The following is an 18,249-nucleotide window of genomic DNA, read 5'->3' as shown; positions in this document are numbered from 1 at the left end:
CCGGGAAAGTGGGGCTGTAAGGTCAGAGGGCACTGGCTCACCTAGCACTGCACTCAGGAATTACTCCTGGCGGTGCTGAGGGGACCATACGGGATGCCGGGGATTGAACCTGGGAATTCGGTGTGTAAGTCAAACGCCCTCCCCGCTGTGCTATCACTATGGCCCAGGATATGGTTTCTCTCAGGGCTGAGGCCGGGCCTACACAGCCCTGGTCACTACCATCACCCACCTTACTCTGCATCATCGCATTGGTGTTCCTGGTGTCCTCCAGGGAGGCCAGGGCCTGCAGGGACGCCTCCCGCTCGGCCAGCAGCTCAGTCTGCTGCGCCTCCAGCAGCGCCTGGTCTTTCAGCAGCCAGTGCAGCTGCCGCTGGAGCTTCGTGGCCTTCTGGCCCAGCAGCTCCTTCTCAGAGCCAAGGCTGTTCAGCTGCTCACGCAGGGCCGACGCCACGCGGGCGGCCTCCTCCTTCTCAGCCGTGAGCTCCTCGATCTCTTGCACCAGCGACTTCTGATCCCGAGCCAGCTCCTCGTAGGAGCACTGCAGCTTCTGGATGATGTTGTCCTTGTCCTTGGCCAGGGATAGGTTCTCCAGAACCAGCTTCTTGACATGCTCCTCCAGCTGGCCCCTCTCCTCCAGGCCCTTCTTGCACTCGGCCACCAGGCTGCTCTTGCTCATCTGCAGCTCCTCCACCAGGGCCTGCAGCCCCAGCTTGGCGACCTGCAGTGCGTCCTTCTCCGCGCCCACCCTCTGGAGCTCCTCCTGCACCGCCCTGCCCTCTTCCCGCACTTTCTCTTTCTCCGCCTCGAGGGCTTCTCGGTCCAGCCGCTCCTGCTGGCAGAGCTTCTCCGCGGCCCACCTGGCCTTGATGACCTTCTCCTTATCCAAGCGAATCGCTTGGTTCAACAGCCAGAGCTTCCTCTGCTCTTCCCGCAGCGAAGAGTTTTTGGCCTCCGCTTCTCTGAGTTTCAATTGAAACCACCCTCTCTCGGACTTCAGACAGAGCTTCTCCTTCGCCAGCAATTCATTCTCTGACCTCAGGGCCCTGCGATCCTCTGACATCAGCTCCATCTCTTCTTTGGCCGAGCTTAATAAGCAAGTTAAGGACTGCAGAAACAAAAAGCGGGGAAGAATGGAAACAAGAATGAGATCAAGCAGGCACAAGCAAGCCAAGCACTTCATGTGGCCTAAAAACCAGAAATGAAAATGGCAGAGTAGTCTTACCTGCACACGCGTGTATACGCGCAAGCGCACACACTCACACACACATTTACACACACAGGCAGGATGGAGAGGCTCAAACACAGTTAGCTTCTTAGCGTCAACATAACTACCTGCCTATTTTGTGGATGGGGGCCCCACACCTGCTGGTGTTCGGGTCTCGCTCAGGGTTCTGTGTTCAGGGATCACTGCTGGCAGGGCCGGAGGACCATACGGGATGCTGGGGATCAACCCCGGGTTGGCCGAGTACAAGGCAGCACCCTACCCATTCTACTATCAGCCGATTTGATTTTTGAAATGCCGTCTGAAATGATTCCTGACAGCTCCCCGGAAGGTGTAAGTACAGTTGGATCCTGACATTGGGGCATAAGATTTTTCCCCCCACTTCAATTCTTCTATTATAAAATCCATCACTCTGTCCTAGAAGGGATGCATTCAAAAACTAGTTTTCAATACAATTCAAAGAACTACAAAAAGTATTTTGTTTTGGAACTTTGTGCAGGAGGGGAAGGGAAAAGCAACCACTGCTTGTCAAACGATTTTCACAGGGACACACAGAGGCAGGAAATGGACTTAGCCCCCAAAGTTATACACTTTATAGAAAATCCAGACAAATCCACCAAGCTTTGGAGACTGAAGTCAACAGTTTTTGCTTGCCAAACACAGTAACAAGTCTAAAAATGGAGACATTTTTGGGCCCGCTCGAGCCAATCGATGAGCAATGGGAGGGCAGTGTTTGCAGTCATTTGGGAGGGGCCCAGGGGCTCCAGGAGGACTGGCCGCACACGGGTCAGGGTCTCCCTCACCTGCTCTCCCTGCCCGTCAGCAACGGGTTGTGCGTTTTCATTTCTGAGTCTCAATGCACACCACAGTTGAACCACCATGTACTTTCCAGAACTTTCTGCAGCAAGGGCTATCTTCTCTGTCCAGCTCAGCAGTCATGAGCCGCAGCAGGCTACTGGTGTGTGCTGGGCAGCTGACCGCTGACGGCCATGTTACCGGAATGGGACTGACCTGAGCATGCACACGAGGCTGCTGGCCACAGAACTGGGCAAGCAGGTGGTCCAGAGAGGAGACGTAGCCCTGGCTGCGGTGCGTGGTGGAAAGCGGCCGGGCACCAACACACACACGGGCCACGGCCGCCATCAGCCACGGCGCTGCCCTGCACCCACCCACCTTGGCCTTGTCGGCTTGCGTCTTCAGCTCGGCCACCTCCCGCAGCAGGCTCCCGTTCTCCGCCTGCACCGCCTGCAGCTTCTCCTTCGCCTGCAGCAGCAGCTGCTGAAGGGCCTGCGGCGCCTCCTCGTGCTGCCCCTGGCTCTCCACGCTGGCCTTGGCGTGCTCGGCCTGTAGAGCCTGGCACTGGCTGCGGCTCACGTCCACCTTCTCCTCCTGTGGGGAGCCGGGGGCCACCGTCAGCCGCCGGCCCCCTGCCCGCTCCCAGCACACACACACACACACGAACAAACACGAACACACACACACACAACGCAAACACACAAACATACACACCCGCACACACACGGCCCCTCTGCTCTGCTCACCAGCATGCACACACAAACACACATGCACACACACTCGCGCACACACGGCCCCTCAGCTCGGCCGCTTTCGTTCAAGTTCTCCTGAAGACTACGAAGCGCTAGCCCCTTCCCCTGCAGCTCTTCGGCCAGGCTATCGGCCTACCAGAGTCACAAGGATGGAGTGAATGGACCAAGGAGACAAACAGGAACGGGAAGGGGAAAACAAAACAGAAAACACGTATGAGAAGCCCATGACCCAACACAACCCCGAAGAACAGAGGCGTGAGGTGAGAGTGATTGCCTGAAGCTCACGAAGCCAAGGCCTTGGCGCCGGCAGTTCTGGTGATGACTGTCTAGTGGTTATTGAAAACGGCCCAAACAGAGGCGTTTTCTAGACCTAACTTTGGCGTGACCAGAAAATAAGAAAGCCTATGAGAAAGACTGACTTTCCGGGGCCGGGGAGACGGCACAAAGGGCTGGAGTACACACCAGGCCCGAGTGGGAACTGCAGCACCACTGGGCGAGACTTAGATCGGTCCCCAAGCTGAAAAGCCCCACTACTGCTGGGCGGGAGGACCCCAGAGCCCAGAGCATGGCTTGGCGAGGAAGAAGGAAGTAAGCAAGGGAGGAGGGAAGCTAAGGATAGGAAGGAGGGAGGGAGGAAACAGGGAAGAAAGGGAAAGGGAGGGGAGGGAGGGAATAAAAGGTTATCTTTTTTTTTTCCTTTTGGCTTTTTCGGTCACCCTAAATGCTCAGGAATTTCTCCTTGGCAGTAACCCGGCCAGCTCACCGAGAGTATCTCGCCTGCACAGCAAGCCTGCCAAGCTCCCCGTGGTGTATTCGATATGACAAACACAGTAACAAGTGTCACAATGGAGACGTTACTGGGTCCGCTCGAGCTAATCGATAAACAAAGGGAGGGTAGAGACAATGACAGTGACCCTAGGGGATGATGGAGATGGAACCCACGTGGGCCGCGTGCAAGGCAAATGCCCTTCCCACTGTACTATCACTCCGGCCCCCAAGATTTACTTTCTTGTAGTTTCTTTTCTGTGGCTTTAAAAGTTTGAGGGGTTTCAATATGAAATTTAAAATGAGGAACCTCTAATCCCCAGACAGCAGTCACCCGAACTTGACGTTTGTTACATCTTGATGCGAACAAGTGGGTCAGCTATCCCCTGCTCTGTCCTAGGAATTGATTCCATTTGTTTCAGCCGGTGTTTCTGGAATGCCAGCCAAGGAGTCCTGAGTCCTGAAGGGAACTCCCAGGGATCTCGGGGCCCTTCTGTTATGTCTGTCAGTCCTGTCTACAAAACCCACAGCCCTTCCATCTTGGCCAACAGAGAAGTTTCTCCAACAAAGTGCCCAGCGCGGGGGGGAGCGGGGGGTGGGGGGTGAGGGCACGTCCCTGCCACCACAATCCTATAGGAGGAAAAGGGCATCTCTCGGGGCTCCTTGGTGAGAACTGCAGCTTCCTCGGCTTGGCCCAGATCTCACTGTCTCGTCCTTCCCCAGGGTCAGGGCTACCATGAGAGTCCATGCCTGTGGCCAGCAGGGGGCCATGCTGGAAGGCGGACTTGGCCCAAGCACCTGTTAGAGGTTGAAAGGGATGAAATCTCTGCAGGGCTGCGTGGGGGCTTGTGCTGCAGGGAGGGAGGGGCTGGCAATGAGAAATACCAAGATGGGCCACGTCACCAGCCTTGAGGGAGCTCAGAGGCTCAGAGGCATCGAGCACCAGCTGGGAACTGAGGCGCCTCGGGGAGAGGAGGGCAAAGCCCGTCACACGAGCAGGTGGTCAGCAAGGTCAGGGAAAGACCCTCGCGGCCTGACTCGAGCCCAAGTGTCTGGGCGAACTCAGCGAGTATGCAGCGAGCCCAAGAGGTGGGGGGCAGAGGTTTGCTCTGGGGGCTCCTATTTGTTTTCTCACTGGCCTCGTGAAGAATTCTCTGTTTCAGAAAGACCCCAGACGGGCCCGATTAGCCGGGGCCAAGGCTAGCATGGCATCCAGGTGCTGGAGAAAATGACAACCCCCGAATCATGCCGACTCCTTCTCAGTCCCCTCAGAGGGAACCACACGGGACGTGACCGGGAGACCTGTCAGCACCAAGCTGGAACACGGCGGCGAGCAGACTGACACACAGCATGCAGGGAGCGAGCGTGGAAGTGGGCGAGGGCGCCCGAGTACCAACCTGCAGCTCTCGGCCCGCTTTGCATTCTCTAACTCCTGAATCTGCCGCTCAGCGACCTGGAGCTGCTGCCTGAGCTTCTCCATTCCCAATTGACCTTCGGAACTGGCCTTCCAGAGCCCATCGAGCTGCAAGAGCTTCTGCTGGGTGGCCTCCAGCTGTGCCGTGGCATTGGCCAGGGCCTGGGCTTGCTGACTACACACGGCCCGCAACCCGTCCAGGTGCTTTACCTTCATCTCCGCCTCCTGCAGCTTGCTCAGGGCGTCCTCCATCTCCACCAGGTGCTGGTCCTCGGTCTGCTCGAGTTTGGCCAGTGCGGCCTCCAGGCTGTTCTTCTGCTCCTGGGCCGTCCTGAAGAGCCGCGACCTGAGCGTCTGCAGCTCGGAGGCGTGCGCTGCACGCTCAGCCGCCTGCTGGGCCTTCAGGCTCTCCACCTCCTGCTGGTACTCGAACTGTAGCCTCTCGATCTGCATCTTGAGCTCGGCCAGCTCGGCCGCCTCGGCGCCCACGCCCTGGCTCACAGATTCCTTCGGCTCACCCATGGCCTGTTGGTGCGGGGCGATGGCCGTCTCCAGCTTGGACTTCCGAAGGGCGATCACGTCCGCGTTCTCCTTGTTGGCATGGTCCAGCTTGGTCCTCAGGCACTCGTTCTCCTTGGCGAGCTTCTCAGAGGCCGCCTGCAGGGACTTCACCTCCTTCTGGTGGGAAAACAAAATTTCCATGAACTTAAAACAGGAAGGAAAAGAAGCAGAAATAGAAATTTTTCTTTTCCAAACTGACTCTTTGCTTCTTCTTGTTTTAAGGAAAAGCTTCCAAAAAATGGGGTTCTAAAGGATTTGATTTGTGCTGCTCGACTGAAAATCAAAGCTGAGGCAAAGGCATAGACCCGACTGTCAGAACGAGAGAAAAACGCTCATCAAGAGCAGCCTCCAGCCCCAAGGAGCAGAGATGTGTCAGCCGGGCCCTGCCAGGTGCATGACCCCAGGTATCCATGTCTGATTCGGAGTCTCCAGCAGAAGTGGTCCCGGCGGGGTCGGCCAGGCCGCCCCGCATCCTTGCCTGCACCCTGCAAGCCTCCGGGACCTGCCCGGGCTTTACCTCCAGGTCGCCTTTGGTGATGGACTCCTCCTCGACTCGGAACTGGAGGTCTTCCACTTTCCTGTGGGGGAGAGGGAGACGTTGTGAGGGGCGTCACTGCTGCCCCCCATGAGGGCCACCATCTTGTAGATGCGCCTGACCCAGCCCCCGGCTCCACACACAGGAGGGCTGAGAGAGTCGGGGAGGGCCAGAGCGAGAGTACAGCAGGCAGGGCGTTTGTCTTGCACGTGGCCGACCCGGGTTCAATTCCCAGCATACCACTATGGACCCCGGAGCAATGCCTGGAGTAATTCCTGAGTGCCGAGGCAGGAGTAACCCCTGAGCATCGCTGGGTTGACCCAAAAAGAACAAAAAGAAAGTCAGCGAGTCCCCTCACCTTCGAGCACTGGGTGGGACCTGCAGGCTACAGGAGGAAGCTAGGCCGAGCCAACGCCAGGTGCAGTGTCATATCAACACTTTCTGCCTCGCAGCTAACAGAGGTGGTTAAAAACTGACCCGCGGCGCCTGCCAGTCCCTCCCAGCCAGCGCCTGTCCCCACATTGGGACAAGAACTGAGCCCCTGGGGGAGAAGCAGTCAAGGACTCGGTGGGGAGGGGCGGGGGGGAGGGCCTCCCTGTGACTGTCGAGTCGGCATGTGGAGCTGAGGGGCTGAGCCAGGCACTGGCAGTACCCCTGGGCACCACACTGCCGGGAGCCCATCTGAAAAGGCGGTCTCGGCCAGCACCCCGTGTCCATCTGTCTGCAGCCAGGCCTCAGCCCCGCGTCCGTCTGTCTGCAGCCTGGCCTGAGCCCCATGTCTGTCTGTCTGCACCCCGGCCTGAGCACCACGTCCGTCTGTCTGCAGCCTAGCCTGAGCCCTGTCTGTCTGAGGTCGTGCCCCATGAGTACTGTGGGTTTCCTCCCGCCTGGGACTTAACCACAGGGACTCCCACAGGGCCCCACTGGGTTAGGACAGTTCCTTGCCACCCAGCACCGGCCTCCTGAATACCAGGCCAGGTGGACACAGCAGGGAGGGCCGGGGGTGGCTTGGCTCCACTGAGCCCCCCCCCCCCCCGCCCTCCCGGTGAGGCCGCGCTCAGGACTGGGCACCCGTTGGTTTCTGGTTCTCACAGCCCTGGAAGGCCTGGAGTGCCCCACCCGAGGGAGCCCCCAGCTCCGGGCACGGCCTCACCTCTTCTCCTCCTCCAGCTGTTTCAGCAGCTCCACCTTCTCCCAGTCGGTCGCTTCCAGCATGGCCCGCAGCTCGTCGTTCTTGGCCTCCAGCTCCAGAACGTGCTGTAGAGGCAACGGCGCGTGAGTGGCCTCGCCCGCCCCCAACAGCCCTCTGTGGGCTGGCATCGCCACCTGTCACCACGGCAAGCTGAATGCATCGCCCACCTAATCTACGGCATTTCTGGAAGGCCAGAGGGGAACCACACCACGAAAGCACCGGCACGCACAACTTGGCACTCCCTAAACCCCCACAGGGCGAGCAGAATGCGCATGCGATCAAACCACGCGCCGACGCCACGCAACGACGGCAGACGGGGACCCACGGCCTCTGCCTGCACCGCCTGCACCAAGCTCGCGCCCAGCCTCTACCGCAGGCGTCTCTCGGCCCCGGCACTGCCGTCTGCACAGATGTCACCTGGTCGTGCCCGTTCCGGCCAGGGCCAGCTCCTGCTCTATCTCCCCCATGTGGCTCGTGGCCTTGGCCACCTCCGCCCGCTCTAGTTCCCGCTCGGCCAGCAGCTTCTCAATGTGCTGCTGCTTCTCCTTCAGCGCCTCCTGGAGGTCGGTGGTGCCGGAGATCTTGTGGGCATAGCAGGAGGAGGTTTCCGGCAACTGCAAAGGAAAAAGAGACGTGAAGGGAATGGGGCCGGCCGACACGGGCATGCTCGCGGTGATCCTTGGCAAAGCACATGGAGCAGTGCTGCCTCCTTGCATATGGGCCAGCGACTCTCAGCAGAAACGTCTTCAAACCTTCCCGAAGATCCTTGGACGGGACCTGGGTTCCACTGACCTCGGGCCTCGTGGGAATCCAGAGGCTCTTCTGCAGAGCCGGAGGCAGCCCCCTCCACAGCCCGCTTGAGCTTCCTTAAGGATGAGCCCTTGGCTTGAGCTTGAGGCCAGCTCCAGCATCTTCAGCCTTGCAGGTCCGTCAGGGTCTCCCTGGGCAGCCTGTCCCTTCTCTCTTCCTCTTCCTTCCAGCTCACCTCGCTCTCCCGGGCACCCGCCCAATGCCTGAATAGCAGTAACCAGAGACTCTTGTCTCTGGGAATGGCCCCGTGCCCCCAGGGGTCACTGGGTGTGACCCTATAAAAGACCCCTGTGCCATCTGCCTTCGAAAATGGGAGATGAGAGGCTAGAATGATAAAGTTGCGGGAAAGGCGCTGGCCTTTCACGCCGCTGACCTGAGCTGTATAACAGGTACCCACCCCATAGGGTCCCGAGCCCACCAGGAGTGACTCCTGAGTGCAGAGTCCAGAGTAAATCCTGAGTATTGCTGGGGCATGGCCAAAGTCCAGGGGGAAAAAAAGGAAAAAGTGGTGGGTTCGAATGTGTGAGGGCTCACGCCCAGCAAGCAGGACAGCAAGGGCAGCTCAGGGAAAGACCAAGCACAAAGGGAAGGAGAGAAGAGGCAAAGACAGTGACGAGGGGAGGGGAGTGGGCTGAAGGGCTGCGGGGACCTGGGGTCCTGTCCGTTCTATCCTGGGCTCGTAGTCGCTCATGGTCGCTCTGCAGACCCAGATCCCTCTCTGCACAACGGCCCCTGCAGGAGGGGACAAGGCGGGACCTGATCTTCATTCTTCGGGCACATGGTGGCGGGGGCTGCAGCGGCGATGGCCAGGACTTCCGCTCCTTCTGCCCGGCCATCCCTGTTCCATTGCCCTGCTGCGGTCCAGCCGCAGGTTCTCTTGCCGCTTCCCTGCATCATCTGAGCTGCTGCCAAACGCCTCCTGACCGACGGGCCCAGTAGGGCCCAGGCTGTCCACTGCTGCTTTGCCTGCTGGGAGCTCTCGAGCCACCTGGTTCTCTCCGGAGAGTGGGATCATCCTTGCCTGTGCGTAAGGACCTGGCCGTGATTTCCCGATACACTTAAAGTATATCTGGTCCGATTAAATGCCCTCCCCAGGGCCAAAGAGTCTGTTGGGGGGGGTGGGGGAAGGTGCTTGCAGAGGTTCAAGATCCAGCACCATCAGGAGTGACCCCACCCCCCAAGCAGAGAGCCAGGAATAAGCCCTGAGCACCCTTGGGTGTGGCCCCAAAACCAAATAAGAACTAAAATTTCTAGGAGCACACGAGTTCTCGGGCCAGCCATGTGCAGTGCTCCCGGGAACTGCAGTCAACTCGGATTTCAAGGGGTGGCTGGGAAGAGCTTGCCAGCCTTGGGGGTTTAACACCAAGACCCGGGCTCAACCCCCCTCCACCGGGAGCAGCCCCCAAGCACCACGCCTGGAGTCCCTGAGCACTGCCAGGTGAACCCCAAAGAGCAAAAATAAAAACTAAGAAAGGCGGGCGGCGGTGTTCCCTGAGCCTCCTGGCCTGAGCTGGTGGGGCAGGCCAGACGCACGCGCTTCCTGGGCCCGAGACAGCTCCCTGAGGAAACCAGCACAGGAGCGATGGGCTTCTTTCAGCCAACTATGGAGACGAGACTGTGAGGTTCAGGCGCCGGAGCAGGGAGAAAGCAGCACCCCTAGCATGGGGGGAGGCGCGTGCTGAGGGGCTGGGCAAGGTCGGGGCCACGAGCTGAACTCAGGATGCTGATGCCAAAGCCTCTGCCCTGCGCGTGGTTTGTGAGGCCCCAGGCTCCATCCCAGCAAGGCCAGGCCTTCTGTGGGAGCCTGGTACCTCAGAAGAGCAACTCAGCCAACAGACGAACAGGGAGGCCTCCACAGGGCACGCACGGACTTGTGTGCACGTATGTATGCGTGCATATATGTTCCAGTGGGCATGTCTACACGCACCTGTGTGCATGCGCGCGTTGTGTTTATGCATGTATGTGCCTGTGTGTGTATACCCATAAGCCTGTGTATATACGGTATGCACTACGTGTACATGTATGAGTGACTGTGTGTATGAACGCTTGTGTGTGCACTTATGGAATTATGTTGTCGAGGTATACTTCCGTGAAGTCACACAGAATCTTTCTATATTCCTGTCATAGACGCTAACGGTGATGTTCAGTTTAGGAGTGAGCTCCACCCTGCATAAAGATATGCAAGGCAGGGGCCAAAGACCTGGAGAGCGAAGCCCCAGCGCTGCCCAGGCTCAATCCCGGAGGCCCGCCAGGAATAATCCCGAGCACAGAGGTGGGAGAAAGCCCTGAGCTCTGCCAAGTATGACCCCAAAACAGAACAAAACAAGATAGCGGGGGGAGGCTGGAGATACGTCTCAGGCGTAGGGCTCTTGCTTGGAGGTGGGAGGCCCCGGCACAACCCCAGCACTGCAAACGGCCCCTTGAAGCACTGTAGGGTATGGCCCACAGTCAAGCAGAAAAACAAAACCAAATTCCACAAATGGGCTGGTTCGCGAGGGAAGGAGAGGGGCTTCTGAGTCTGCTCTCCTCCTAAATGGTGAGGCGAAGGGAAGGAGGAGTCGGACGTGAGGATACAGGTGGGGCAGGGAAACCTGGTGGTGGTCGAGCAAGACAGGACTGGCCCCAGGCCTGTGCCCACGGCGCGTGGCCTCCTGGCTCCCGTTCCCGTGTCATCTGTTTTGTATCTTCCGTTGCACACACACTCACTCCCTCCTCTTCCGCATCGAGGGTCAATGCACGGAGCAGAGGCGGCGGCAGGAAGCGCAGCCCCCAGCAAAGCCAGCCCCCCGGAAACCCTCTCCATCGTGGGCCCGTTTCCCTGTGGACAATATCTCAGGGCACCCTTGCATATTCAGACACACTTTAGTGTTTATGACTCAGATAGACGTGAGGGGAGAAGCCACGAGGCCGCAGCTTTGAATTGCGGCACCGCAATGGACAGAAGTCGAGGCCACTCTGCATGTGGACAGCGGTGCAGAGGGACAGGAGGGAGCAGGGAGAGACGGAGAGAGCAAAGAAGCAAGATGAAGGGCCAAGCGTTCCCCAGAGTCTCTGGGCCCTGCTCTGACCCCCAGGCGCCCCCTTCAGCTACCCCACTTCATCCCTAAGGTGGCCTGAGGCCAGAGAGGAGCCCTGAGCACCCCAGGAAAGGCCCATCCCTGCTCCTGTCACTGGTGGTGGCTGGGAAGCCACTCGCCTGCCACCCGGAGCTGCTCAGCCCACGTGCTCCTGCTCCGCCTCTCGCCCCTGGGGCTGTGGGAGTCTGTGGGGGCCCGAGCACCCCGCAGTGGTAGGGGGCTGCTTACTAGTCCCGTGCGGCCGTATCTGCTGCTCTCGAATGAGGCCCCGGAGCTGACGGAGCTGAACGAGGAGGCCGAAGGGCTGCGCTTCAGGCTGGCGGGGGTGGTGGCCATCACACGCCTCACGGCGGCCACCTTGCCCTTGGCTGGCGTCGTGGACGGGAAGCCGATCTTGGTGACTTTGTGAATGGGAGCAAACAAGCCATACTTGGGCTGACACTGGAAGTACCTGCGGACAATGAGGAGGGGGGGACAAAAACACCTTCGGCAAGAGACACAAGCGCCGACCCAGAAGTCCACTGAGTCCCACAGTCTCACACCCCCACAAACGAACATGCTCCCACAGCCCCACATGCCCACACACTCACACCCCAACAAACACACTCACACACGCACCCCAAACAACGCTCCCACACTCTCACACTCCCACCCCAACAAACACACACTCACACCCCAACCAACACTCCCACATTTCCACAGCGCCACACTCACACTCACTCCCCAACAAACATCATACCCTCCACCAGCCCACACTCACACACACTCACAACCTAACAAACACACACACACACACCCCAACCAACACTCCCACACATAAACACCACAACCAACACACACTTACACTCACACCCCAACCAACACTCCCACACTTCCACACTCTCACAGCCCAACAAACACACTCACACCCCAACCAACACTCCCATACTCTCACACTCCCACCCCATCAAACACACACACTCACACCCTAACAGACACTCCCACATGTCCACAGCCCCACACTCACACACACTCACTCCCCAGAAACACACATACTCACACCCAAACCAACACACACTCACACTCACACCCCACCGACACTCCCACACCCACACACACTCACACCCCAACCAACACTCCCACACACCCACAGCCCCACAGTAACACACACGCACACCCCAACCAACACTTGCACACTCTCAAACCAACACTGACACGCTCTCATTCCCCCACAAACACGCTCACACCCCCACCAACACTCTCATGCCCACGCCCCCACCAACTCTCTCACAGCCCCACACTCACACGCTCACATACACACTCCCTCATACATTCACACCCACACTCGCTCGCATGCCACCCACCCCATCCACGCAAACCAAGGGCGATTCCAAGCAGCCTCCCCGGCATCTGAAGGGTGACAGCAGGCCCGGGGGGTTCCTGCGGCCCGAGCACAGCTGCATGTGGGGGCCCCAGGCTGTACCCACATCCCTGCAGGGTCCCCGAGTGCCACTGGAAGTGGCCCCGCCTAAGAACCAAGTGAAGTGGCCTGCAGTCCCCTCAGCGCCTCCCGGGCACCGTGCATGGCCCCAGGCTGTCTGGGGGGGGGCAGGGGGACCCACCTCGTTTCGGCCACGGCACCATCGTTCTTGCCCAGTGGCTTGTCCAGCTCTACGCCGCACCAATCCCCCTTGGCGAAGTCCGTCTCCCCGAGGAAGCGCACCACACCCGCCTCCGTGCCTCCCACCTGCCAGAGGGATGGAGGGACGTGGGTCAGGCACCCTGGACTGCTCACAGCGCCCCCACCCCCGCAAACGAACATTCTGGCTTCAGAGTTGGGATTTCCTGAAGAAACCCCAAAGGTGCCATTTCCCCCCGCAACCCCTACAGGGTGAGCAGACGCTGCTGCTCAGTGTCCATGCAAGGCAGCGGCATTCACACCCACTCGCTGTCACCGGTGGCCTGGCTGACCACACCCCCGGGAATCTCTGACCCAGGCCAGCCACCTGGTGTGGCGAGGGGGTCGCTGCCCCTTGGGTGTGGGAGCGGAGCACTGGCAACCCCACCGCTGGAGAACAATTAAGCCAGAAACCAGCTAAAGGAAAATGACTGTTCTCGTATCTTAGCAGAGTTCGATCTTCCAGTTCTCCTTCACTATGCCTTGGCTTGACGCTTGGCTCCCGGGACACAGAGCAAAACAGAATCACAGCGCTGGACACTGACAGGAATGCTGACAAACAGGGCTGGAGCACCGGGGGAAGGGTGCTTTGTGTGCGACCACCCTGTGATGCCCCAAGCAAAAACATCGAAAACCAGAGAAATAGAACCGATTTCCAACTTTGTTCATTGGTTTGTTTTTGAGTCACAGTGAGAGTGCTCAGGGCTTACTCTTGGCTTGGTGCTCACGGATCACTCCGGGATGTGCTTGGGGGACTGTACATGGGACCAAGTCTTAAACCCTGGGTCAGAGGCGTGCAAAGCATGACCCCTCCCCACGGCATGACCCCTCCACCCTGTTTTGGCTAAACTGGTAAAACTGGCAGCATCCCCGCACGCATCCATCACGCTGGAAACTGCAGGACCAGGCGTCCCGGCTGCTCGTGCTTCCACCCAAACCGCGAGTCTGGAGGAGCTGATGAACCAGACAGACGAATGGACAGCCACCCGCGACCGCTGCCCTCGGCACTCACCAGCACCTGGTCCCCGAGCTTCAGCTCCCGCTCCCCTTTCTTGAGGGAGTCAGCCTCAGAGAGGTTGGAGATGGACTCGCTGGCCGTCCTGGTCAGGCTGCTGATGTGAGGGGTGGCCGGCGCCTCCTTCGCGGGGGACTGGGGCACCTTCGCGGTGCCGGCAAGGGCCGGGGAGGCCGACAGGGGCGGTGTGGCCCAGGCGGCAAGCGCTGGCTGCCGGCAGTTGGTCTCATCGTCGGCCTGCAAGCTCCTACTCAGCTTGGAAGGCCGGGTGAAGATGCCCTTCAGCGGCTCGCACTGGAAGTAGCGCACACCCGCCACCGAGCCGTCGTTCTTGCCGATGGGCTCGTCCAAGACGATCCCGGCCCACTGACCAGGGGCAAACTGGGTCTCCCCGAGGAACTGGATGAATCCAGGCTTGTTCCCGTTCACCCAGACTCGTTCCCCGACCTGGAAGTCGCCCGCAAACTCCTCCTGCATCTCCGAGGAGGGGTCGCTGGGGGTTTTCTCCCCAGGCACGGTCTTCTCAACGGGAGCAGCCGCTGGAACAGCAGAAACGGTCAAAAGGGTCAGAAGGGACAGGAAGGGCCTGTGCAGGTCCAGTTAAAGTGTGGTTGGGGGAGAGGGACACCCAGAAGTGCTCGTGGCTACTCCCAGCCAATGACGGGGGCTGCTTGTGGCGAAGCCTGGCCGGGCCAGCCGTGAAGCGGACGTGCTCACCTACCGCAGCATCCCAGGCCGCAGTCATACTTTGGGCAGCTCAGGGGAAATCTTTGGATACACCCCGTGATACTACGGACCAAGCCAGGTGAAAGCTCGAACCCAGTGTCTTATTTCTGCTGTGTCCACTGGCCCATCTTCTTTTTCTTTTGGGCGGGGAGCAACCCAGCCAATGCTCAGGGCCTATTTCTGGTACTCCGCTCAGGGTTACTCATGGTGAGGTTGAGGGTGGAGAGTCACATGGGGTGCCAGTTGCCCTCCCCACTGTACTGTGGCTTTGGCCGGCAATGAGGCCCTCTAGTCCAGGTGAGTCCACCTCCCTAAGCCTGTCCCCAAGCCCGGGCAAGGGAGCTAGCAGTTAGAAGGGAGCGTGTTGGTAGCCTCAGCTCTCACCGGTTGCCGTGACACTAAACTCACAGAACATGACACTCGTGTGTGAGAGCTGTCCCCAGAGCCACGGACGTGTCTACAGCTCAGGGAGCCCTTCCCGGGCGAGGACTCGGGATGGGGTTCCCGGGTGGGAATGAGTCTCCGTTGGCCTGGGCTGAGCGCACTTACCGGCCGAGGGTGCCTTCAGGGCCCAGCTCCCATGCTTGAGGATCTTGGTGGGGGCCTTCAGCCCGCTGGGCCTCAGCAGACTCATGGTCAGGCGGTCAGACACTGCCGCGGCCAGTACCAGGCCCCGACCATCGAGCCCACTGTGGGGCCTTCTGAGGCACACTCTTTCTCAGGACTAAATCTCTGAAGAGCAGAGGAGAGAGTCTGTCTCAGGGGAGCGACCACAGCAGCTTCCGGAGCCCAGAGAGCTGCCAGTCTGGCACTCGCCACCCCGAGTGCGACCCCCAGTCTCCCGCACAGCCCCCTGAGCCCACCAAGTGTCATTCCTGCGCAAAAACTCAATCCAAAACAGACAAACAACTGCCGATTCGGGGCCAGAGAGCAGAGGGGACAGGTACTAGCCCTGCGGGCAGCTGACCCTCACGCCCTCCCTGCCATCACTCCCACCACCAAACACATTCAGGAGCCAGAAATCATCCCTGAGCATCGCGAGTGTCACTGACCACCTCCCCGTCCAGACACTGACAAGCCGGCAGGCAACTCAGCAGTGATGGCTGGTCTTGTGTGTGCGTGTGTGCATATGTACATGTGTGAGAGGCCCGGGGTTACACGTAGAAGCTAAGGCAAGCAACAGGCACACTTTTTTCTATGGGCTGAGAACTGCAAGGGAAAAGGGCCCAGCAAGACTGCGCCATGGGGGGCTGGAGAGCGATAGCACAGTGGGAAGGGCATTTGCCTTGCACGCGGCCGACCCAGGTTCGATTCCCAGCATCCCATATGGTCCTCTAAGCACTGCCAGGAGTGATTCCCGAGTGCAGACCCAGGAGTAAACACTGTGCATCACCAGGTGTGACCCAAAAAGAAAAAAAATTGTGCCAAAGGGGAGCGAAGGAGTTTTCGGCATTTCCTTCATTCCTTGTGACGCTGCCCAGGTTGGATAACCACAAGCCAGTATTTACTCCATTTCTTAACCCACAGAACTGAGGCAGACAGGTAGATGGGGGAAGCGTCCCCATGGCGATGGAACTCCGAGAAAGTCAACAAAAGCTTCATGGCCACCAAAAGACTACCTGAGTGCACGGGACCCAAGGTCTGGTCAAAATTAACCCACATTATGAGGACCAGAGCAGGCTGGACCCCCCCCAAGGTAATAGGAATAAAGGGCAGGAAAGGAATTTCTAAGAGGACCATGGACCACTCAACTCTACCCCCTTGGCAACCACCGTAGCAACGGACTCTAGGTAGCTAGAAACTCCCACCAGGGGCAGCCTGGGGAAATCCCTAGATTAGCCACCTTGAACCAAGGGAGGGCACTCATGTGTGCCCGAGCCCAGGTACTGCTCTTGCCAATGAGGTCCATCATGTCACGGGCTTCTCCCCTCCTGAGGTGTGGACTTTCAGACCGAATGCAACCTAGCAACATAACATGTTCAGTGGCTTTCTGCACCTCTGGAGAAGCCGCACTCTCTCTCGAGCGTGTTACTCCCTCCCTCCTTCCCCTTCCTAAAGGCCTCCAAATAAAATGTTTCTGCTTCATGCTCATCTCCTGAAATGCTTTTCTGCGAGGAGGACAAAGACCCGGGGGCATGAGGAGGTCGAGGATCGACTCCCTTTCCCTGAAAAGGGCAACCCCTCACTCCGGCCCAAGACCCCGGGAAGGCCTAGTGGGCGTCATGGGGCTGGCAGGGCTCATTGCACTCAGCAGTGCCAGCGCTCCAGCCAGTCCCGGGGGAGTGATATCTTCTCCTGTGCTTCTCATCAGCCCCCCATGAGGGCCCACTGACTTCAGAGTCACTCCATATTTCAATAGAGAAGTCCACAAGGGGCAGAGAGGCAGGACAGTGGGGAGGGCACTTGCCTTATATCCAGTTGTCCTGGGCTCGATCTCCGTCAGCACAGGGACGTTAGCCGGCCAGGTCACCCCTGGGCACAGCCAGGTATGGCCACCCCACCCCACCCCGCCCCCACCCCACCCAAAAATATATATATATAACTAGTAAAAAAACTTAAACTAACTAAAGATTAAAAACTATCATACACTAAAGAACTGTTAGAGAAAAAAGCCGCCCGCACGCGGGCAGAAAGCCCAGAGACTCAGATTCACCTGTGTCACACTGCACTCGCAGCTTCAGTACTGAGCTCTGCCAAACAGGCTCGTGCCAGTCTCGTGGAGAGACTGAAAATGGCAGTTGGAGTCTAGAATGTTCTGAGGTAGAAGTAGAATTCAGCAAGGAGGAGGGCATCATGGGCCATTCTTAAAGGGGCAGGCGCCACCCTTCGTGATGTCAGTGTCTGGCTGAGGCTCCGGAGGGCTGCCCTTGCAGACGTCAGCACTACATGGCCAACGAGCCTCTGGTCCCTGTGGGGCCCAGTTCTGGATCCCCGGGCCCTGTGAAAGTGGTTTCAGAAAACTTTTGACAAATGTTTGTCAGTTACAGATCTCCAACTGAGGTCATTCAGCATCCCCCGAGTGGGAGCTGGACCCAGAGACCCTGCCCAGGGCCCTCCTCAGGAGCCGGGCCAGGAAATCTGTGAGCCGGGGGCGGGGCGGGGGGGGGGCAGAGCGACAGGGCAGAGGCCCTGAGTTCGACCCTGACAGCCCTGCTCTCTGTGACCCCAGTGCTGTGAGCAACACCGGCCGCACCGTGGCCAGGGAGTGGCCCAGCCCACTAAGGCCTGAGAGCTGTACAGAGGAGTATGGCCTGGCCTGCTCCGGATGGGAGCACAAGCTGAATGAGTGCGGGTCCCCTCGAGGATGAGTGAGCGGGAACCGGGGAGTGGGGGGGAGGTGGGGAGGGCGGAGTGACCTAACCTGGGGGCTGAGGACGGGACATCTGACGGTGCTCAGGGCTGACTCTGATCCAGTCATGGGAGCTCATCCTGGCAGGACCTGGGTGGGAAGGGACGTACAGGGTGGGGTGGGGTCAGCCACAGGCAAGGCAGGCTCCTTGGCCCTGGGCTACCCTTCCAGGCAAGGATACCTATTTTCTTTCTTTCCTTTTGTTTTTTGGGACACTCGGCAGTGTTCAGGGTTACTCCTGGGTCTGCACTCGGGAATCACTCCTGGCGGTGCTCAGGGTACCTATGGGGTCAGCCATGCACCAGGCAAGCGCCAAGTCTTCATGTCAAGGTGCCCACGAAACACAGTGTGCAACAAGGGACTCTGCAGAGAACGTCAG

General features: G+C 59.0%; 1 protein-coding gene across 1 annotated transcript in view; it reads right to left on the bottom strand.

Annotated features, from left to right (window-relative positions):
• Window positions 1-15,155, bottom strand: part of LOC130024603 (CAP-Gly domain-containing linker protein 1-like) — a 58,452-nt gene extending 43,297 nt beyond the window's left edge. Inside the window, 8 exon segments of the mRNA XM_056115309.1 lie at window positions 4,964-5,620; window positions 7,206-7,301; window positions 7,654-7,673; window positions 7,676-7,850; window positions 11,352-11,574; window positions 12,725-12,849; window positions 13,793-14,334; window positions 15,071-15,155. Of these exon segments, the coding sequence (XP_055971284.1) occupies window positions 4,964-5,620; window positions 7,206-7,301; window positions 7,654-7,673; window positions 7,676-7,850; window positions 11,352-11,574; window positions 12,725-12,849; window positions 13,793-14,334; window positions 15,071-15,155 (1,923 nt within the window).
• Between the last annotated feature and the right edge of the window lie 3,094 nt (window positions 15,156-18,249).

Source organism: Sorex fumeus, unplaced genomic scaffold (genome assembly GCF_029834395.1).
Source record: "Sorex fumeus unplaced genomic scaffold, SorFum_2.1 ptg000029l, whole genome shotgun sequence".
Taxonomy (NCBI): Eukaryota; Metazoa; Chordata; class Mammalia; order Eulipotyphla; family Soricidae; genus Sorex; species Sorex fumeus.
The sequence above is the reverse complement of the archived record's forward strand: the minus strand, read 5'-3'. Positions and strand labels throughout refer to the sequence as shown.